At 41.1% G+C, this 24,164-nt stretch overlaps 1 protein-coding gene across 1 annotated transcript; it reads right to left on the bottom strand.

Moving 5' to 3' along the window:
• Positions 1-647: 647 nt before the first annotated feature.
• Positions 648-16,214, bottom strand: LOC308300274 (uncharacterized protein; the record flags this gene model as incomplete). The annotated part of the gene is made up of 9 exons (XM_080744094.1): positions 648-838; positions 1,894-2,063; positions 3,237-3,418; positions 6,214-6,305; positions 8,476-8,733; positions 9,659-9,778; positions 11,273-11,552; positions 13,550-13,768; positions 16,128-16,214. 9 exons carry the CDS (start codon positions 16,212-16,214, stop codon positions 648-650), a joined length of 1,599 nt encoding a protein of 532 aa, XP_080600220.1.
• Between the last annotated feature and the right edge of the window lie 7,950 nt (positions 16,215-24,164).

The raw sequence follows: 24,164 nt of genomic DNA, 5'->3' as shown, positions 1-24,164 counted from the left end.
AACAAGTTAATATTTTCAAGCATTAGAAAATGCATCTACCTAACCTGCGCTCTAAAATCTTTACGTTTTAAAAGAAAATCTTTAGCTCAACATAAACTGGCCTATTCCTTTAAGGTTTATCATCACACAGTAAAATCAGCTCATTTAACAATTTGCTCTAACATTTGTACATATTCTCAGGCCGGGTTCACACATTAAAGCACATACCTTGTGCTTTACCTAGGGGGGGAGGTGGGGGGTAAAGCACCGTCCAATTCATTCCCTACGGAAGTCACACGTTTTGACGAGGCAAGCCACCTCTGTGCCTTCAAGGCTGTTGCTTGAGCCACAGAGCAAGCTTGCCTCGTCCAAAACATGCAACTTCCATAGGGAATGAATTGGACGATTATTTACCCCCCGCCTCCCCCTAAGGTAAAGCACAAGGCATGTGCCTTAAATGTGTGCATCCAAGTTAAAACATTGAATTCAGTGTAAAGCTGCTAAACAGCAGTACAGTTTGTACAGAGCTAATCGTGCAATAAAAACGATTTCATCTCATTTCTTTTTTTCTTTAAAAGCCCGAACAAGCGTGCATTAAGAAATAGGCTGTCTAAAAAGTCCATTAGTGGCAGAGTTCAGTTACCCAGTACATGGGCACACAGGGTGGGTTAGCTTGCCTGTAGCGCAGTTTGTGGCGCGCACACGGGGATGTGAGCTAGCCGGTACGCGGCCAGCTTGTCTTTGGCGCACAGCAACACGAAGCCCTTCACCGCCTCCAGGTAGAGGAGCTGACCGGAGTTGAGGTAGAGCCAGATCAGCCTGTTGAGCTGAGCCACCGTTCCATGACCGTGGAGGGACTCTGGGGAGAGAAATGGTACACATCAGGGCATTAACGACTTGCGATTTTTGCAAGTCGACTCAGTAAAAGAGTTAAAGTAGACTTTATCATTTGATGCCACACACCCCCCCCCCCCCCAATTATTTTGGGGGTCCCCAGATAATTAACTTTATGTGAACATTGTTTTCTCACTCAACTGTAAATGGTAAATGGTGCATTTATATAGCGCTTTTAATCCAAAGCGCTTTACATAGATTGGGCACATTCACCCAATTCACACACACACACATTCATACACCGGTGGCGGAGGAAGCCATGCAAGGCACCAACCTACTCACCGGGAGCAATTAGGGGTTCAGAGTATTGCCCAAGGACCCTTCGACATTAACTCAGGGGGAGCCCGGATTCGAACTGGGAACCCTTCGGGATTTATACCCTTCGTGCTCTAATACCAGTTTCTCTACCCCTGAGCTATGCCGTTGGTTTGTTGGTAAACAAACCAACATAAAGTTTAAGTGTATAGAGGCTATCTGCACATTTCTAAAAGGCCAATTTAAGGACTTTTTAATACCTCTAAAATGGCAAATTAAACATTGTCCAAATTGTCAAATATATGGAGGCAGAAATTGTGAAAATAGCCGATCTACATGGTTGCGAGGCGTTGCGTGCTTGTAGATCTGCTGTTCTCACTAGTTTAGTACATTTTATAGATGATAAATACAAAACGAATGGTTTTGGACATACACGGTTTCCACCCGACAACGACGAAATGCTATAAATACAAGGTGCTAGGAGTGAAAATTATATGTAGGGGTGCCTCGGATTTAAAAAAATATGTATGGGGTGCCCTGAGGAAAAAAAAGAAAAAAAAAACGAACCCCTGGTCTAGACCAGTGGTTTGAAACATTTTAGCTCCAGAAACCAAAACTTGCCACCGCCAGGACCCAAACCAGTGAAAATAGCTGATCTACAAGGCATTGCCTTGTAGGCAAGCAAACGCACAACGCTTCTTGTAAAAGACGATTGGGCGATCGCCAATATATCATATATCAATCTGTGTGAGCGTCTGTACCAACCTTGGCAGATCTTGGCATCGTACTCCAGGTGTGTGTACAGGTCATCCAGCAGTAAGCTCCGGGCCCAGAGGTTCTCCTCCATGTTGATCCAGTTGTGGAGCTGTCTCTTCCTCAGCAAGAAGTTCTGGAGGTGAACCAGGTAGACCGGACTGCCCGAGATCTGGTACAACCTGGAATAATAGATTATTATCCTGAGATAGGGCATTCACCAAATATTCAAATATCACAAATATAATATTCAAATATCACCAAATATTCAAATATCAAAGTCACTATTCAATGTTGTTCACCAAAGCCGAATATTCGCTTTATTCTTATTCTTTATTGTTCTCTTTAAAAAAATATATAGTTTATAAAGTTTGACATTAACCAAATATTCAAATATCACCAAATATAATATTCAAATATCACCAAATATTCAAATATCAAAGTCACTATTCAATGTTGTTCACCAAAGTCGAATATTCGCTTTATTCTTTATTGTTTTCTCTTTAAAAAAAAATATATAGTTTATAAAGCTTGGCTACAGATTGGAAGTCATAGCTTGGCTACAGATAGGAAGTCCTAAGAATGAGTCATCAATGCCCCTGGTGGATGAATTTGTTAATGCTCTACACCAGGGGTTCTCAAACCTTTTTAGGCCGTGACCCCCAAAATGAACATATTTGAACTAGGGACACCCTGACAAGCACTTGGAATTGTAGGTATTACATTTAATGTGACTCGGTTCCGCAGATAAATATTGTGAAAATATCAGATCTACATGCTCACAACAGCTCGCAACGCGAGGCGTTGTGAGCATGTAGATCTGCTATTTTCACAATGTTCGCCTCTTGCTTACTTAATATTTGACAGTTTGGCCAGTCCTGTCGAATATTCAACTACTTTGAGGTAGAATAATTCAAATACAAAAAAACTATTCATGAATGCCCCAACCTGAGATGAGGTACAACCTGGAATGGAACCTAATGGAAGCTAGGGAGTGAGTCTGTAGTTCAGCTAGGGAGAGAGTCTGTAGTTCTAATTGAAGCTAGGGAGCGAGTCTGTAGTTCTAATGGAAGAGAGTCTGTAGTTCTAATGGAAGCAAGTCTGTAGTTCTAATGGAAGCAAGTCTGTAGTTCTAATGGAAGCTAGGGAGCGAGTCTGTAGTTCTAATGGAAGCTAGGGAGCGAGTCTGTAGTTCTAATGGAAGCTAGGGAGCAAGTCTGTAGTTCTAAGTGTGACAGGGAGTTTATTCCACAGTTGGGGGCCAGGAGGGAGAAGAGTCTAGGATGAGTGGATTTTTAGCGAGGGTTCTGTCAGCATCCCTGTGATACTGTAGCCATCTTGCCATATGATCTTACTTGTAATAGGGCAGGGTGTCGATCAGTCTCCAGTTGACGTAGTTCCCGGCCATGTGCTCCAGCGTGCACACTCGGCTCATCTGCATCTTGGCAACCTGCCAGAAGCGGTGGTGTTCCACCAGGCCCGCCTGGAGCTCTGTACGGAGAACCAGGTAGACTCCATCCAGGGTGTCCAGGTAGACCTGGAGAGACAAGATACATGGTTATAACCCATTTAGGCCTAGACTTATTGAACGCTTCAAACAGTGAAAAATAGCAGATATACAAGCTCACAGCGTAGCACCGAGTGCCGCGCTGCGAGCTTGTAGATCTGCTATTTTCGGTCGTGAAAATGTGCGCAAATCTTTGAATATATGGATTTTCAAAGCGAACGTTTGTAACTCAAATTTCTTTTTGGGGGGGGGGCCTGGAACTAGATATTTTCAGATGGGGGTCCGTGGCCAAATGCATGTCATTTTGGGGGTCCTTCACATGAAAAGGTTTGAGAACCACTGACATGGCAGTCTTTCAAGAAGAGAATAACTGAGCTCCATTTAAGTGAAAAGGACCTTCTTTGACGATGGCTGGCCATATTGCTGACATAGAAACATAGGTTTTTCAAAAAAATCTTAGGAGGATCCAAAAGACATACAGAATCGGGTCAAAATTCAAATTTTCAAGATTTGTCAAAAATAGCAGATCTACAAGCTCACAGCGCGGCACTCGGTGCCGCGCTGTGAGCTTGTATATCTGCTATTTTTTCAATAGTTAAAGCGGTCAATAATCTTAGACCTAAATTTAACTATAGGAGAACCAGGTACATGCCATCCAGGGTGTCCAAGTAGACCTGGAGAGATAACCCAAAGGAACAAGTTTATTTCATTGTATTAAAAAGACCAAACACTTCTGGGGACCCGCAGATTATTTGGGGGTCCCCAGATGATTAACTTATGTGCAACAGTGTTTTCCCATTCAACAGCAGGGCTGCCAACTTTCAGGAAAACCTAAGAGTGAGATTTGGTGCTGCAAAAGAAATATAAAAAATGTAATATAGGCCTATATGTTAAACAAATATTACAATAATTTTGATTATTATAATTTTATCGGCCCTTGGAGTCACTATTACACCAACCAGGTACAGTATGTTGCTCTGGGTGGGTGTTATTTAATTCTCCAAATCTAACCCTCAATAATGAACAGCCTATGTAATTTTGAGGCAGAAACCTAGTTAATAGCCTATAGAGCATCGCAGTGCGGTGTCGGAAGTAAACAACCCATTCATTTTCACCATAGCGTTTTTCATTATCAGCCACAAAGTCGTAGCAATTCAATGTACACTTACCACTAGGCTGGTGGTTGTAAAATGGTTCTATATGCTCCTGTAGAACCCCCGAGTATGTATGCAATCACTCTAGTTTTAGTAAAAACACGTTTTAATCAAGATCGCACGGAGAAGAACTGCATTTCCCATACTGCTAAACATGTACATCCGGTGAAATCGACGTCTGTGATTGGTCTAGCTTCTTCTTCTTTCACATATCTTGCGGTTACCGCGGAAGTAGCTACTGCCCCCCGTCTTCCCGGCGGATTATTGCACGTCAGCAGAACTGCGTGAGCGATCGTCTTTCTTTTACAAACTATGATCCACTATGTTAAGGATGACGATAAGAGCGTCCACAGAGATGACAATCACTACATTTCAGGCCGTATGCTGGCCTGGATAACTAAACTGAGCGTGATTTAAGGGCTTTATTTCAGGAAACAACAACATTCGCTATGCATTCTGGGAGTGTAGTTTCCGCAATTTTAAAAATAATGATGTACACAGTCTTGTACCCTGCCCTTTTTTCAGCTTTCTAATTAATCTTTGCATTCAAAAAAATGTGAATATTGACACGATCCCTCTCCAGCCGAGGTGGCTTTGTCCAAGGCTTAAAAACGTTTAAATAAATACTTTATGAAATGTCTATGGAAGAAATGAATGCAGAAAACGCTTCCGACACCAGAGTGAGGACGGGGTGGGGCTTCAACTGCGATGCTCTATATTGTGGATCATTTTGTTGGGGGGTCTGGGGTCTTCCCCCAGAAAAAAATTAAAAGAGTAGGGTGCTCTACAGACGGACAGCGGTTGCCGCCGGGGCTCCCACTTGGATCTGCGGGGACCGCACCGCGGTGATACACAATCACTCTGCGAGTAAACGCTGCGCGGTATTTCACAAAGATGAACACAATCCATCTCTCGCCGCCCGCGTACGCATGCACAAACGAGCACGCTCGCGGGGATTTTCACAGGACTGCGCCCGCTCTCCTCGCCGCCTCCCATTGAAAATGAATTACTAGCAGGCGGTGACCGTGTACCGTCTGGAATCCCCTTAGGTGTTATTTCCTTATTCTGTTGCATTTTACAGGGAGTTTGATACTTTTATCTGGCTTTACTAGGATGAGAAAATTATGGATAAATGTTTACATTAAGCTGCAAGTAACACATCTTTTGCTTGATCTGTTCTTTTTGCACACGCATCCATCCAAAAGTCCCTCCTCATTTAAACTGCCTGCTAGTAAGCAATGGGGATTTTGGACGTGTTGAATTAATGTTGTAGATCCTCATCATCCTCCTGTCGCCTAACTGTAGAGAATGATGTGCGCAGGAACGTGCACGCAGCGTTCCTCACACCAGACGCTCACGCACACACAGCGACGCATCTAATCATACTTCAGAATCAGACACAGTATTTTAAGCCCTTTAATTGCACAAATCAAAAAAATGTTGAAAATAGCCGATCTACTGGCTGCTGCTCACAACGCCTCGCACTGCGAGCATGTAGATCTGCCATTTTCACAATAGAACCGTGTTATACAAAATGTAATGCCTCAACTCTTAGTGCTCCTAGGGTGGGGGTCCCCAGTTAAAATATGATTATTTGGGGGTTACAGCCTGAAAAGGCTGAGAACCACCGTTTAAGACACGAATAAAACAGATCAGATGCTCGTTGGTTACCTTTCTCCTCTTGAGTCTCCCCCAGTCCCGCCCTAGGATCCACGCCATGAGAGACTTGCACATGGAGAAGTAGTTCTCCACTGCCTGGATACCTGAGGGAGAGAGACAGACAGCTTGTTAACCCATTTAGGCCTAGACTTATTGAATGCTTTAACCAGTGAAAAATAGCAGATATACAAGCTCACAGCGCGCTGCGAGCTTATAGATCTGCTATTTTTGAAAAAAAGTTGTGAAAATGTCCCTGGGTCCCTGGAACTAAATATTTTGAGATGGGGGTCCGTGGCCAAATACATATCATTTTGGGGGTCCTTCACATGAAAAGGTTTGAGAACCACTGACATAGTAGTCTCTCAAGAACAGACTAACTGAGCTCCAGTTACTGTTAAAAGAACAGACTAACTGAGCTCCAGTTACTGTTAAGTGAAAAGGACCTTTTCTTTGATGATGGCTGGCCAGACATAGGTTTTTCAAAACAATTTAGGATTCAAAAGACAGAAAAGACAGAATCGGGTCAAAATTCAAATTCACGATTTTTCAAAAATAGCAGATCTACAAGCTCACAGCGCGGCACTCAGTGCCGCGAGCTTGTAAATCTGCTATTTTTCAATAGTTAAAGCATAAAATAATGATACACAATAATGTGTACCCGTTGTAATGTTATACATTTTATTGGCAGAAGAGTGGCTTTTACTTTGTACGGTCAAACAGGATTGCCGTCAAGGCAATGCATCTGGTTCATCATAATGGTATAAATTTGGTTCCCCTTTTGAATTCTTTCAAACATGTTTGGGGTCATTTTAACGTCTACTTGTTCAAGATGATTTACATTTTTGATAATCACTTTATCAGCATGCTCCCTGCCTACACAAACCCATTGTAACTTCAAAATGTCACTTAACTCTTAGGCCTAGGATTATTGACCGCTTTAACTATTGAAAAATAGCAGATATACAAGCTCACAGCGCGGCACCATCATGATTTTTCTTTGCAAGTCTTTGAATATATCTATTTAAAAGTGAACATTTGTAACTCAAATATTTGCTTCTGGGTGGTCCCTGGAACAAGAAGAAGAAGGTTTTAGAAGTAGGGTCAAAGATCGGGTCAAAGATATTCAAAGACTTGCACACATTTTCACGTTTTTTCAAAAATAGCAGATCTACAAGCTCGCAGCGCGGCGCTGTGAGCTTGTATATCTGCTATTTTTCTAAGGTTAAAGCATAAAATAATGGTTAAAGTGGTTAAAATCTAACAACTCAGGCGCGTTCCAGGTATTTGAGAGTTAAACGTAATTTTAACCATGATAGATTCTGGTGACCGATTTCATCCTTCTAGTGTGAGAAGGTTTTTTACATTTTTGAATTCTTTTCCACATCTAAAATCAATATCAGTCAGCAGCACATGTATTTTTCAATTTGAGTTTCAACTTCAGTTACAATGAATGGGTTTGTATAGGGAGGGGCGTGTCTTATAAAATGAATCACATAATTATCTAAACACTGAATCAAGCAAATTAAACCGTCACATTAAACACAAACGCCTGAGTAGACGATAACAAAGCCAAACATGTTTGAAGGTGAAAAATCCCTTTAAACCTGGAACGCCATCTGTGTCACTTTAGTTTGGAACCACTTTAACCATTATTTTATGCTTTAGCTGTTGAAAAATAGCAGATCTACAAGCTCACAGCGCAGCACCAAGTGCCGCTCTGCGAGCTTGTAGATCTGCCATTTTTGAAAAATCGTGACAATTTTGTGGTTCTCAAACCTTTTCATGTCAAGGACCCCCAAAATTACATTTATTTGGCCGCGGACCACCACCTCAAAATATGTTGTTCCAGGATTTGAGTTAAACATTTGCTTTTAAAACGATACATCAAAGATTTGCAAAAGATTTCACGATTTTAAAAAAATGGCAGCTCTACAAGCTCACAGCGTGGCACTGTGAGCTTGTATAGCTGCTATTTTTCAATAGTTAGGAGCTATAGTCAACTTTTTCTTGAAAAACGGATGCTAAAATAAAAATAATGTTTCAAAAATATTTTATAAAAAAATAAGCTTCATATATGCGTTTCTATTCAAAAATGACCACAAAAAGCGTAAAATAATGATAAACATTTTGGCCATTGTCAGACCGACAATTTGTTTACATTCTAGTCTATAGACTAGGATGTAAACAAAGTGTCGGCCCTACAAGGAAAAAGTTGACTATAGCTCCTTTAACGTATCAAATAATTCCAGGCCTAAAGGGGTTAATTCCACTCACCCACGGCTTCATCTCCCAGTGCCAGCTTGCCCCTCCAGTAGTCTGCGGTGATTGGATGCAGCGACGCCAGGTATCTGACATCACACAGGGTGCCGCCCCAGTTGGCCACGCGCCAGCTATTGTGCTTCCGCCATTGGAGGAAGATGCCGCGCAGCTGGCGGTTGAAGGGCGGAGCTTGGCTGAACAGCCAATAGGAGAAGAACCACTGGTAGCGACACTGAGTGTACTGGAAGTACATCACCTCCAGTTCACTGTGGTCTGAATAGAAATAAATCAAAAATTGGATAAGTCTACAGTTAGACATGTCTGACTTGTGGTGGACTTATGCGCCACAGTCATAAATTACCTTTACAGGTCTGTAACTCAAATAGACCTGTAATTAGCTGGGTCTTTTATGGCAATTCCGTGACCACGAGAGTGAAGGTCCTTTTCTCAATGGATTGGTCATCTAGGAGGGTTATTAAAATTGTCCGGGGTGTATTTTTCAAAATGGTGGGGAAAACCAGCTAGGGTAATTTTCAGTCTCCACTTACTACACACTATAAAGGAACAAATTACTCCCAAAAGAAATCATCTTTAAGTGGGATGTGAGGGGTGAAACTAGGGGGGTTTTAATTATTCTGAATCCATAGCAAGCATTTGTTTTGCACGAAAAACATTCCTTGGGCAAGAAATGGCCCCACAAAACAATGGTTTAGTGATGAGTCATCAATTTTCACAGGTCTTTCGGGGTCTGTTTTTAGCCCAAGGAATGTTTTTCATGCAAAACAAATGCTTGCAATGGATTCAGAATAATTAAAAAACCCTAGTGTGTCCCCCCACTTTATAGCCTACACAATTCTTGTTTTTTTATGGATCTGTACTTTCTAAGAATGTACAATTGGTTCCATTTAATTGTACACTCAGGTATGGGTGTCATATTCAGAAACGTTACAGAACCAGTCCTACTGGACTCCTAATGTGTTGTAGTAAATCAGTGACATATTCTGAAGAAAACCTGGAGACAGACATTCAGTAATTGGTTCTTGATGTGAAAAATCATAATTTCATCATAAAAAAAATGAATTTGCCACTGAAGAGGGCAAGTTTGGCCATACGGGCACTGACACCCCCTGGTGGTCAAATAAGTACAGAGCAGTGAATCCCAAACTAGAAAAGTGACTTGTGAGAGTGAGAGACTCACCATTGTTCTGTTGCTGGTTCAACACGTACTGGAAGAAGGTGCTTGCATCACCGTGATGTTTGACTGCCAGAGTATAGAGGTCCTTCCACACTAGGACCCAACCTTCACTGTGTTCTGTTCCTGTTATAAAACATCTCATGATCATCTGTACCTATCCAATATTAAACATGATCATCTGTACCTATCCAATATTAAACAGCCTTCACCATCATTGTACCCGTGTCATGTTATGGACAGGGTTTACAATACAAGCATTTAGCAGACACTCGTAAAGGACAACTTGACAAAAGGGCTAATTTTAGATTCTAACAAGAGAAAATGTGTTAAAATGTTTTCATTTACTGCTTTCTATTGTTTTAGAAATGTTTTAACAATTTAGATAATACAAATTGTGAATCAAGAGCAGACCCAACTCCAATGCGTGTGCCCCCCTATCCAATACACCAGTTTCTAAACTCCGTCCAGCACCCAAGCTCTGGTTGCAAGCCCATTTTTATTGGGTTATTCCCTCATCGTCTCCACCAGCCGAAGGCAAGGGGGAGAGTATGTTCGTCCGTCCGTCCTCCAGTTTGTTACCAGCTAATCTCCGGCGCTGTTGGCCCGGTCGCTGCCAAAATGAGCACACTCTCTGGATGCCAATTCAGAACCTCTGCCCCACATTCTTCAAATGGCCCTGTTCTAGCGCCACCTAGTGGCCGATGTTTGCAAAAGACATTTCTGTACACTACTCTTAGAGATTTTGTCCACAAATCCTACAAATCGGTAGACAGCATCTCTACAGTCATGTGATCAACATGGATCTGTCCGATTTTCCATATTCCATTGATTGGCTTCCAAAGTTTGCCTCAAATCATGAAGACCGCGTGCAATCTTGGTGAGATTGGGCGCGCACATTCCCACTTGGCCAAGGAAGAAATGCCACTTAAAATTTCTCAAATCAGCCTCATGGTGGCGCTATAACAGGGCAATTTGTGTTTTTACCTTTAACTCCACCGATAAGTGGAAAACTTTGTATGCACACTCCCTAGAGGCTAAGGATAAACCTTTGCCCTGCATTTTTCACATTTGCCTTTTATAGTGTCACCAGGACGACAACTTATGTAAAACACATTCTTTGCTATTACTCCATCAGATTTTCTCCAACAATCATGCAAATCAGTACACAGTATCGCTATAGTCATGTGATCAAGTCCGATCCATCTGATATTTCATATTCCATCCTAATTGGCTAATATCGGCTTCCAAAGTTTGCAGGATTTCTGTTTTTGAACAAAATGCCTCAAATCATCATCGCAGCTTGCCACACATATTCCCACTACGTTAAGGATCAAATGCTATGCTTTTCGCATTGGACTGTTATAGCGCCACCAGCAGGTAGACTTTTGCAAAACACATTTTTGGAACACAATGTCTCAAATCAGGCATGCTGCATCGGACTGCCATGAAAGGTCTAAGATTGGTGAAGAACAAACGCCACCCTTTTTACATTGGCCCATTATAACACCACCAGGACGCCTGGCCTGGTGGAGATCTGTGCTCGGAAGAGCACTGCTTCTAGTTTTGTAACGATTTTATTTTAATACGATTTTCAACTGCCTAACACCACAACGGTACCTTGGGCCTGGTCCTGCAGGGTCTTCTCCGAGACCCCCCACAGGGTCTGGACCTCGGGGGCGCTCATCCTGACGCGGGGCAGGGGGACCGTGTCCTCCAGCACCAGCCACTGGGTCCAGTAGCGTTGCGGGAGGAGGGGGACCTCCGAAAACAGGCGCTCCTGGAGGGTCCGGTTGCAGTGCAGGTTCCTGAACAGAGTCTTCCACATGAAGAGCCAGCGGAACGCCACCTTGGCCGAGACCCAGCAGCTGTGGGCCGGGAAGGACACCAGGAAGGAAGCCTGGCCAGGGGACAAAAAACAAGAAAACTGTCAAATAGTGAAGATGTATGACAAGCTCACGGGTCGAGCTGCAATGTGATGGGAGCTTGTAGAGTCATAGTTTTCACTAGTTTGGGTCTGGGGGGTTTTGGGAGAGCGTTTTCTGCAGGTGATTCAGTCCGAGTGCATCAAAGGGTGTGTTCGGAAATGCGCACCGGGTGTGGTTAGGTTTACGCATAGTTTTACTGAGGTTAAGGTTAGGCATAGTTTTACTGAGGTTAGGGTTAGGATTAGGCACTCACTACATTGAGCACACACCCGGTGCGCATTTCCGAACGCACCCTTTGATACACTCGGACTGAACGACCTGCAGAAAACACTCTCCTGGGGTTTTAGATAAAACGTTGGGAACCCGACTCAAGAATAAACGGAGGCAACGACAAAAGTGTTAAGTTAGTAGATACTGGAGCAGCGCTATTCAACCTGCAACCCATGGGACGCATGCGGCCCGTCATGGTCATACCGACAAATAATTTCTTATTTTCAGTTTCTCTCCAAACCCCCAAGAAACTAGGTCTTGTTTTATACAAGAAACGTAATCAACCCGTTGTGAGCTTGTAAATCGGCGCCGGAAGCTCGGTACAGACGTCTGCGCAATGCACTATGGGGCGTTGGAAACTCGTGGATACATATTTATATGGTTGAATTAGCAGATTTAGCAGCAGTATACTGATTGACCTACAGAGGGCGGTGTAGAGCAGCAGTGTTTCATGGTAGAAGATAGGAGCAGAACAGTGGTGTTTTCTAGAATATCTCAATAATGATAGCAGCACAAATTATAAAATTTACGGCACAAATTAGAGCACATCCAGCACTAAAGATTGAACCCATTTTTCCCCCGATTTGGAGAAAAAGAAATTGGGGGTGCAAGCCTCAGCAAAACTATAACTTTAGAATATCAATATCTCAATAATGATAGCAGCACAAATTATAACATTTACGGCACAATTCAGCACAAATCCAGCACTAAATAATGACACCATTTTATATATGTTTTCAACATATGGGGTGCCAACTTCACGGAGGCTGGCCTTACACATGGAAATGTGGCTGTCTGTGCGTTTCCTTAATTTTTAGACTAGTCATACTCATGTAGTGTTACAAAATCATCGTCTAAACGTCCACAATAGGGCTGTCATTTTTAGCTTGCGGTTCTTGGACTCGGTATTTTGTTGAGTGGCATCTTAAGGACAACTCTGCCCTAAATCACTTCTAGACACATTTTCCTTCTTATATTGATCCCAAAAGACCATGTCCATGGGGTCTATTAGGCAGAAATGTCCCTGTTGTCCAGTTTCCCCAGCAGAACCCAGCAGCCCTCATAGCATAGAGTGGAGCCTATAAGCCTATAATCACTTTTACACTATTTGTTGTATTCAAAAGTGTTTATTTTCCATGAATGTGTAACTATTTGTCATTACAAACACATCCATGCCTTGGTTGTCCCACACAAGCCACCACAATGTTTTGGGGTGATCCTTTGGCACAAGTGCCAATCAAAGTGACTGTGCTGGCCAATCACAGGGCATCTTTTCCGGGACTTGGCAAAACACATAAAAGCAAACCATTTGTTTAGCAGAGTGTGATGGCTTGTGTGGGACAACGATGACATGGATGCATTTGTAATGGCAACTAGTACCACATTAATTAAAAATAAAATTTTGACCACAACAAATAGTGTAAAAACGATAGGCTTATAGGCTCCACTCTATGCTATGAGAGCTGCTGGGTTCTGCTGGGGAACCTGAACAGGAGCATTTCTGCCTAATAGACCCCATGGACAGTCTTTTTGGATCAATACAAGTAGGAAAATGAGCCTAGAAGTGAATTAGGGCAGAGTTGTCCTTTAAGTTGAGTAGCCCTGTTCTAGAGTAATACCATGTATACATGGAGGCAGACATGGTAATCTCTGTTACAGGAACACACTGAACAGTTTAAATAAAAATGATAATAATGACCTGGAAGTGTTTGGTCCACAGGGAGTTGCAGGAACACACCCTGAACATGGCGCTACAGGTGGAGCCCAGTCGGAGCAGAGCGGTGGGGTCCAGTCTGGTCATGATGAGCAGGAGAACCTCGTCGCTGAGGTCCAAGAGACCTCTGTCTTTCTGGGGGACCTCGTCATCGAGGTCCTTCTGGAGGTTCTCCTGCCACTCCTCCACCTCCTGAATCTCCTCCTGCTAAGACCACAGCCACACATTACAACTCTAGATTCAACATGTAAAACATGTTTAGAACGGGTTGTGCATCATTATTTTATGCTTTAACTATTGAAAAACAGCAGATATACAAGCTCACTGCGTGGCACCGAGCGCCGCGCTGCGAGCTTGTAGATCTGCCATTTTTGAAAAATCGTGAAAATTTGACCCGATTCTATAAGTGTCTTTTGAATCCTTCTAAGATTTTTGGAAAACCCCATGTTTCTATGTCAGCAATATGGCCAGCCATCGTCAAAGAAAAGATCCTTTTCACTTAACTGGAGCTCAGTTAGTCTGTTCTTGAGAGACTACCATGTCAGTGGTTCTCAAACATTTTCATGTGAAGGATCCCCAAAATGATATTTATTTGGCCACAGACCTGCATCTCAACATATTTAGTTCCAGGGACCACCCAGAAGCAACATTTGAGTTAAACATTTGCTTAAAAAATACATATGATTTGACATTTTTTTCATGATCTTTCAAAAATAGCAGATCTACAAGCTCACAGCGTGGCACTCTGTGCCATGCTGTGATCTTGTATATCTGCTATTTTTCAATAGTTAAAGCATTCAATAATTCTAGGTCTAAATGGGTTAAATAATCACCAAGTCACACTTATTTGAGATGATAGCAATTTGGCATAATCTTTAAAGTCTTTTCCATGTTGAAGAAATACATGTTCAAACATTTTCTTGTTTGTGGCTTGTAGATCAGCCATTTTCTTTTTTTTTGTGTTGACCATTTATTTTAGCCAATATCCAAATTGTCACATCTGTGGGGACCCCATCCAGAATCAATAGGGGTACATTTATTGTAATCAAATTGTTTTAGGAATGCAACAAACAAAACTAAAACCAATTTGGGTATATGCATACACGCCATTTTGTTCTACTTCCGGTGTCTTTCGACTTCCTTCACAGGTGTTACTGATGATACTAATTAAGGCTCTGTTTGATTTATTGTTACGGTGGTTCTTTAATTTCAAGGACCGCCATGAACTCTGTACAAATGGAATCAACAAATGGAAGCAAATGGACACTTGCAGGTCCATTTGCTTCCATTTGTACACTCTCAGAGTTACACACCCTTATGGGGACATTTGGAACCCACTCAGGGACACTTTGAGACCCACTGGTGTAGCAGTGTTGCCAGTGAGCCAACATGCACCCTGACTCTGTTTGACCAGAATGGAACAGACCCTTGATTAGTATCACCAGAAACACCTGTGAAGGAAGTCGAAAGACACCCGGAAGTAGAACAAAATGGCTATGTGCATATCCACAAGTTTCCGCGGGAGTTTACTGGAGACTATCAGGACCAAACTTCCGGGTTTAACAGCAGCCATACAAGCTCACGTCGCGTCGCAGATACAACCCGTTGTGAGCTTGTAAATCGGCAGCGGAAGATCGATGCAGACGTTTGCGCAATGCACTATGGGGCGTAGGAAACTCGTGGATACCCTAATAGAAAAAAAGAAAAAAGAAAAAACAATGTTGGGGGTTAACTACTCCTTTAAACTATTGTGAAATATCCACATTACTTAATTTACAGGAAGTCTACACAAAAAGAAATGTCACTTTGATTGTTTGCCTGTTCTCTCTCTCCTATGGCACAATCAATACAGCATGGAACTGGACAGAATCCTTCTCTATCAAACGACAAACAAAATATTTTAAGTTTTAGGTCCGAGAGGCTAAATCTCATTGAAGGGATATACCACTTTTCAAAAAACCTTGTGGTCATTTTATCATTTTATCGTTTAATCAGGCTTTTATGAACACCCTGAACAGTTTTTAATTTGCATCATTCAATATTTAGATATTTGATGTAAATGTTAGCAGGCCCTCCAGGCCCAGGGCCTCTCCCCACACACACCCATATTAACTTCAAACATCATTTTAACCACGATAGATTCATTAAAAACACCCATTATTTTTTTTTCTGGTGACTCATATTACCCTCCTAAAACGTGAGCAGGCTGTGTTATATTGATAACTTTTTTAATTTATTTTTAATTATTTTTTGTATTTAATTTTTTCCATTTCCCCATTATAAAAAATAAATCAAAAATGTTATGGATAAAACACAGCCTGCTTATTAGGAGGGTAATATGAGTCATCAGAAAAATGTTTTTAATGAATCCATCATGGTTAAAATGGAATTTGAAGTTACAATGGGTGTGTGTGTGTGGAGAAAGCCCATACGGCAGCGTGTCCCTGTTGAAAGTGGAATATCCCTTTAAATGATAGTTCCATGGCTCAAATTCCCAATAAATAGACTTTGATGTGAAAAGGGTTGAAAACCACTGATCTAAATAAGATGGTGTCAGGCTCACCTGGTGTAGCTCCAGCAAGGAGGAGATGTTCATGGAGGAGAAGTGGTTTTGCAGCTCATGCTCCCAGACGGCCTCTCCCTGCTTCATGATATCACTAATGGGCTCAGCTTGCGTTTCTCTACCTGGGCTTTATAAAGCCAAGGACTGTACCACTACTAATGACACACACCTGCGCTCTCTACCCCTCTACCTGCCAAGGACTGTACCATTATTCAGGGGCGTCACAAGGGGTAGGAAAGTGGGACTGAGTTACTGGGGCCCAAGGTGGAGGGGCCCTAATAACTGTATCTATTGAAAAATAGCAGATATACAAGCTCGAGCTTGTAGATCTGCTATTTTTGAAAAGTTGTGAAAATGTGTACAGATCTTTGAATATATGTATTTTTTAAGCGAACATTTCTAACTCAAATTTTGCTTCTGGGGTTCCCTGGAACTAAATATTTTGAGATCAGGGTCTGTGGCCAAATACATATCATCTTGGGGGTCCTTGACATAGGTTTCTTAATTCTTGCACACATTTTCACGATTTTTCAAAAATAGCAGATCTACAAGCTCACAGCGCGGCACTCGGTGCCGCGCTGTGAGCTTGTATATCTGCTATTTTTCAATAGTTAACACATTCATGGGGGGCCCGCAGTGAATCCTTGTACCCAGGGCCCAGAATGTGTTGTGACGCCCCTGCCATTACTAATGACACACACCTGAGCTCTCTACCTGCCATGGACTGAACCAGTGGCGTCAGTTCAGAAAAAGCTAAGGTACGGCAACATGACTGGTCAAGACAGACACCAGTTGACCAGTCATGTTGCCATACCTTAGCAACAGGCATGATACATTTATTTTAATAAGTAGCCTACTTTCTATTTCCCCCCCGTTTCTACGGTTTCTTGGGCTGGATATGGCAGCCTGGAACGGTTGTTCAAGTGTAGCTAAACTTGGCATAGTAAACGTGCCACAATTAACAACAATGAATTGCACCTGTGCAGCCTACCATATTCCATTTTGTCAAGATGGGGAGAATTACAAGTGTGGAGAATATAATTATAATACCTTGTTAAAGTGACCATTTTGTAAAATGTTGCATTTGTAGTTATTTTACTGTAATTTAACATAATAATCAGAACAGACAGACAAAGAGACATTCGTGGACTTTTATTTTCCCCCCTGGACCCAGGGTATTGCAGCTGCATACCCCTGCCACACCCAATTGACACCCCTGGACTATGCTGTGGACTGTACCACTATGGAGCTGGACGCAGGGGGAGTTTATTTTTTATTATTTTTTTATGATATCTTCTGCATAGTAGTACTGTGTTCTATCTGTCTGTCATTCAATGTTATTATTATGAGTTAAATATATATTTTACAAGCCTTAATCTCTATATATTTGACAATTTGGACAATGTTTAATTTGTCATTTTAGAGGTATTAAAAAGTCCTTAAATTGTCACTTTAGAAATGTGCAGATACCCTCTTTAAACTTGATGTTGGTTTGTTTACAGTTGAGTGAGCAAACAATGTTGCACATTAAGTTAATCATCTGGGGACCCCCCCAAAATATTTGGGGAGTCGTGTGTGATGTGATGATGTCATCAAACGATAAAGTCGGCTTCAAGTCGAATCGACTTGCAAAAATCACTAGTCGTTAATGCCCAGTGTGTGAATATGTGTGGGAATGGGTGAATGTAATGTTATGTAATGCTATATAAAACGCTTTGGATAAAAGCACTAAATAAATGCACCATTTACCAGTTGTGCACTCCTTTAAATTAAAGGTGCAGACAGTAGTAACATCCATCCACTAGATGGAACACGTAGGCCTACACCATGTCTGTGTGTGTACCAGGCTAGCATCTCTCCACTCCAGTTCTTCAGAAAATGCACGTTCAGGTCAGGATGCCACTTTTATCCAATCAGCAGAGAGAGAGAGAGAGAGAGAGAGAGAGAGAGAGAGAGAGAGAGAGAGAGAGAGAGAGAGAGAGAGATCATAAACACTGTAATTCTGACTAGGGTTGGGCGATGTGGAAAAATACAGTACTTTCCCAAGCTGTATGACGATACACTATTTTATCACGATTCTTTTTCTTATGGTTATTTTTCAAGTTACTTGACAAAAACTAGACTCTGGGTTCCTTTTGGGAGGTCTAAATTGAACTTTACAAGTATGTAACTCTGACAGTATACAAATGAAACCAAATGGACCTGTAAGGGTTTCATTTGTATACTGTCAGAGTTAAAGAGACCATGACATTTTAAAGTTTGAGAACTACTGATTTAGACCAAGATGCAGGTTTAAATTGAATTCTGCAATGAATCTATGTATTAACGCTTAAACAGGATTTTTTACAATGCTCCCTCAATTGTATCATGATATACAGTATATGATACCTCTGAAAAGGCATATCGTGGTGACATTGTATCGTCTCAACGATAATTATCACCCTATCACCCACCCCTAATTCTGACTATAAGGGTTTAAGATAAAAGGTAAAAGGACTCATGACAGTATGGAATTATTACTTCAACACGTTTGTATTTTAATCTCTGCTGCATTTACAAACATTTCTGGATTCAAATGGCACAGTAGTACAAGTCATAAGGGTAATAATAATAATAATAATAAATACGGGTAATAATAATAATACTTGTCTGTGAGGCGTAAGGCTGTCACCAGAGAAAATAACACTAAACAGGGTGAAAAAAAGATTATACACAAAACATGATATAAAAACAACAGCAAAGGAGGTTTAATAACACTAAACAATGTTAATTTACAGTTAAAGCAGGTGTGCTCATGTAAATACATGTTAATACAAGTAAATACATGTAAATGAAAGTAAATAAATGAAAACAAATGTATACAAATGTAAATAAAAGCTACAGCCCACAGTTAATCATGTATAAGTATTGTTAGGCACAAATCCCTATGGACCTGTGGTTTGGGACCCCCTGGGGGTCCCCACATGGGGGGTCCCCACAGTTAAGTGTCAATTTAAGGACTTTTAAGACCTTTTTAATTCCTGCAAAAAAAAAGAAAAAAAAAGAAAAAACATTGCTGCATCAAAATGAATTAACAAACAACTATAAAAAAAAAACCTGTTCAAACATTGGTCAAATTGTCAAATTATAATAAGGTAGAGGCAAACATTTAGAAAATGTCCGATCTACAAGCTCAAACGCAACGCATCGTCACACATTGTGAGCTTTTAGATCTGCCATTTCCACTTGTTTGGGAGACATGAACATTGGCCGAGTTTCCCCAAAGCCATTCTCTTTTGGGTCTGGAGTTTTTAAGCTCATCAACTACTGGTCTTAAACATGGTCTCCTTCATAAACTTATGAACCAAGTCATTTCAGGGAACATACATGCACTGATCCAAAACAAAACAAAACTAAATGATATTTCTTAACCATTTCATCCTGTCTGACGATTAAGGTTGTTGCACACTGCTGCGTTTTTTCGGGCCGAATATCGGAGTGAATTTCAGAGCGCGTGAATAAAAACATCAACCCGTTTTGTATATGTTTTCGGACCAGGGTGGATTTTTTTCCCGATTTTTGCAAATGTCGCCACTGGGTCCCTTGCTCCATTCTGCTCAAACAGAGTCAGTGTTAGCAATGATACTGACGAAGGCCCTGTTCCATTCTGCTCAAACAGAGCCAGTGTTACCAATGATACTAACGAAGGCTCTGTTCCATTCTGCTCAAACAGAGTCAGTGTTACCAATGATACTAACGAAGGCTCTGTTCCATTCTGCTCAAACAGAGTCAGTGTTACCAATGATACTAACGAAGGCTCTGTTCCATTCTGCTCAAACAGAGTCAGGGTGCTGATATTGTGCATGTTGGCTCACTGGAAACACTCTGCTACACCAGAGGGTCTCAAAGTGTGGTCCAGGGACCCTCATGGTTCCTTGAGGGGTTTCCAAATGACCCCTTAAAAGGTGTGTAACTCTGAGAGTGTACAAATGGAACCAAATGGACCCTTACAGGTCTGTGACTCTGAGAGTGTACAAATGGAACCAAAAGGACCCTTACAGGTCTGTAATTCAATGGAACCAAATGGACCCTTAGAGGTCTGTAATTCAATGGAACCAAATGGACCCTTGCGGGTCTGTAACTGAGAGTGTACAGATGGAACCAAATGGCAGTGGTGTACCCGAACGCATTCAATGAACGATCGTTCACGAACGCGTTCATATTTTGGGCGAACGTGAACTGAACGTTCTTTGCTTCACTGTAATTCTGACTAGGGTTGGGCGATGTGGAAAAATACAGTACTTTCCCAAGCTGTATGACGATACACTATTTTATCACGATTCTTTTTCTTATGGTTATTTTTCAAGTTACTTGACAAAAACTAGACTCTGGGTTCCTTTTGGGAGGTCTAAATTGAACTTTACAAGTATGTAACTCTGACAGTATACAAATGAAACCAAATGGACCTGTAAGGGTTTCATTTGTATACTGTCAGAGTTAAAGAGACCATGACATTTTAAAGTTTGAGAACTACTGATTTAGACCAAGATGCAGGTTTAAATTGAATTCTGCAATGAATCTATGTATTAACGCTTAAACAGGATTTTTTACAATGCTCCCTCAATTGTATCATGATATACAGTATATGATACCTCTGAAAAGGCATATCGTGGTGACATTGTATCGTCTCAACGATAATTATCACCCTATCACCCACCCCTAATTCTGACTATAAGGGTTTAAGATAAAAGGTAAAAGGACTCATGACAGTATGGAATTATTACTTCAACACGTTTGTATTTTAATCTCTGCTGCATTTACAAACATTTCTGGATTCAAATGGCACAGTAGTACAAGTCATAAGGGTAATAATAATAATAATAATAAATACGTATAATAATAATAATACTTGTCTGTGAGGCGTAAGGCTGTCACCAGAGAAAATAACACTAAACAGGGTGAAAAAAAGATTATACACAAAACATGATATAAAAACAACAGCAAAGGAGGTTTAATAACACTAAACAATGTTAATTTACAGTTAAAGCAGGTGTGCTCATGTAAATACATGTTAATACAAGTAAATACATGTAAATGAAAGTAAATAAATGAAAACAAATGTATACAAATGTAAATAAAAGCTACAGCCCACAGTTAATCATGTATAAGTATTGTTAGGCACAAATCCCTATGGACCTGTGGTTTGGGACCCCCTGGGGGTCCCCACATGGGGGGTCCCCACAGTTAAGTGTCAATTTAAGGACTTTTAAGACCTTTTTAATTCCTGCAAAAAAAAAAAAAAAAAAAAAAAAAACATTGCTGCATCAAAATGAATTAACAAACAACTATAAAAAAAAACCTGTTCAAACATTGGTCAAATTGTCAAATTATAATAAGGTAGAGGCAAACATTTAGAAAATGTCCGATCTACAAGCTCAAACGCAACGCATCGTCACACATTGTGAGCTTTTAGATCTGCCATTTCCACTTGTTTGGGAGACATGAACATTGGCCGAGTTTCCCCAAAGCCATTCTCTTTTGGGTCTGGAGTTTTTAAGCTCATCAACTACTGGTCTTAAACATGGTCTCCTTCATAAACTTATGAACCAAGTCATTTCAGGGAACATACATGCACTGATCCAAAACAAAACAAAACTAAATGATATTTCTTAACCATTTCATCCTGTCTGACGATTAAGGTTGTTGCACACTGCTGCGTTTTTTCGGGCCGAATATCGGAGTGAATTTCAGAGCGCGTGAATAAAAACATCAACCCGTTTTGTATATGTTTTCGGACCAGGGTGGATTTTTTTCCCGATTTTTGCAAATGTCGCCACTGGGTCCCTTGCTCTCTTTCTCTCTCCTCTCTCTCTCCTTTGCCTGAAAAAATGGTTTCGGGGATTTCGAATTTCCAAAGCGCAACGGAAAACACGCAGTGCAGTGTGCAACCAGCTTTTAATAAACATGTGACTTAAAGGGATATTTCACTTTCAAAAAAACTTTTGGTAATTTTATCATCTAATCAGGCTTTTATGAATACCCTGAACAGTTTTTAATTAGCTTGATTGAATATTTAGATATTTGATGTAAATTTTACCAGGCCCTCCAGGCCCAGGGCCTCTCCCCAGTCCCCACACACACCCATTGTAACTTCAAACTTCATTTTAACCATGATAAATTCATTGAAAACACCCATTATTTTTTCTGGTGACTCATACTACCCTCCTAATATGTGAGCAGGCCATGTTTTTTCGATCACTTTTTTCATTTATTTTTAATAATTATTTGTTTGTATTTCATTTTTTCCATTTTCCCAAATAATTATTCAAAATAAATGAAAAAAGTTAGCGAAAAAACACGACCTGCTCACGTATTAGGAGGGTAGTATGAGTCACCAGAAAAAAATAATGGGTGTTTTTAATGAATCTATCATGGTTAAAATGGAGTTTGAAGTTACAATGGGTGTGTATGTGGAGAGAGGCCCTTCCACTGCTCCCTGTTGAAAGTGGAATATCCCTTTAAGCCAAAACAATGCAAATTTTTTGCATAAATCAGACCAGGGAGATTATATTAAAAGGGGCGGGAACAGCCCAGATCCTTTTCAATTCACCAGATGTCACCACACTGTCATGAGGAGATGACTTTAGGCAAAAAATATAATTTCCCTCCGAAAACGTCTTCTTAGGCTAAGGTGATGACATGGAAAACTATGCTTTTAACTTTTGGAACCACTCATATACATGAAATAAAAATGAAATAAACATAAAAATAAAAACAATATTCACAAAATAAACGTGAAACTGAGTTTGCCAAAAGTAAGGATTTACAAAGTGGCCTCTATCTATCTATTTATAATCAATCTATAAATCTATTCACAGTCATTAAATCACAGTGGAATTATTTGTTCATCTCGCAACATGTTTTTGAATATAGTTTGTTGTATTTCTTTGGGTGATTACTCTAATACCTGCACGCACGCACGCACGCACGCACGCACGCACAACTGTTCTCAGTCAATGATACTAATGAAGGCTCTGTTCCATTCTGCTCAGAGTCAGTGTTACCAATGATACTAATGAAGGCTCTGTTCCATTCTGCTCAAACAGAGTCAGTGTTACCAATGATACTGATGAAGGCTCTGTTCCATTCTGCTAAAACAGAGTCAGTGTTACCAATGATACTGATGAAGGCCCTGTTCCATTCTGCTCAAACAGAGCCAGTGTTACCATTGATACTAACGAAGGCTCTGTTCCATTCTGCTCAAACAGAGCCAGTGTTACCAATGACACTAATGAAGGCTCTGTTCCATTCTGCTCAAACAGAGCCAGTGTTACCAATGATACTAATGAAGGCTCTGTTCCATTCTGCTCAAACAGAGTCAGTGTTAGCAATGATACTGACGAAGGCCCTGTTCCATTCTGCTCAAACAGAGCCAGTGTTACCAATGATACTAACGAAGGCTCTGTTCCATTCTGCTCAAACAGAGTCAGTGTTACCAATGATACTAACGAAGGCTCTGTTCCATTCTGCTCAAACAGAGTCAGTGTTACCAATGATACTAACGAAGGCTCTGTTCCATTCTGCTCAAACAGAGTCAGGGTGCTGATATTGTGCATGTTGGCTCACTGGAAACACTCTGCTACACCAGAGGGTCTCAAAGTGTGGTCCAGGGACCCTCATGGTTCCTTGAGGGGTTTCCAAATGACCCCTTAAAAGGTGTGTAACTCTGAGAGTGTACAAATGGAACCAAATGGACCCTTACAGGTCTGTGACTCTGAGAGTGTACAAATGGAACCAAAAGGACCCTTACAGGTCTGTAATTCAATGGAACCAAATGGACCCTTAGAGGTCTGTAATTCAATGGAACCAAATGGACCCTTGCGGGTCTGTAACTGAGAGTGTACAGATGGAACCAAATGGCAGTGGTGTACCCGAACGCATTCAATGAACGATCGTTCACGAACGCGTTCATATTTTGGGCGAACGTGAACTGAACGTTCTTTGCTTCCGTTTGATGAACGCTATTGCTGAACGCGTTCATTCTGACGGCCGTGAACG

Source organism: Nannobrachium achirus, assembly GCF_963921795.1.
Source record: "Nannobrachium achirus genome assembly, chromosome: 16".
In the NCBI taxonomy this organism is placed as follows: Eukaryota; Metazoa; Chordata; class Actinopteri; order Myctophiformes; family Myctophidae; genus Nannobrachium; species Nannobrachium achirus.
Note: the sequence above shows the minus strand (reverse complement) of the source record. Positions and strands in the feature narration are given on the sequence as shown.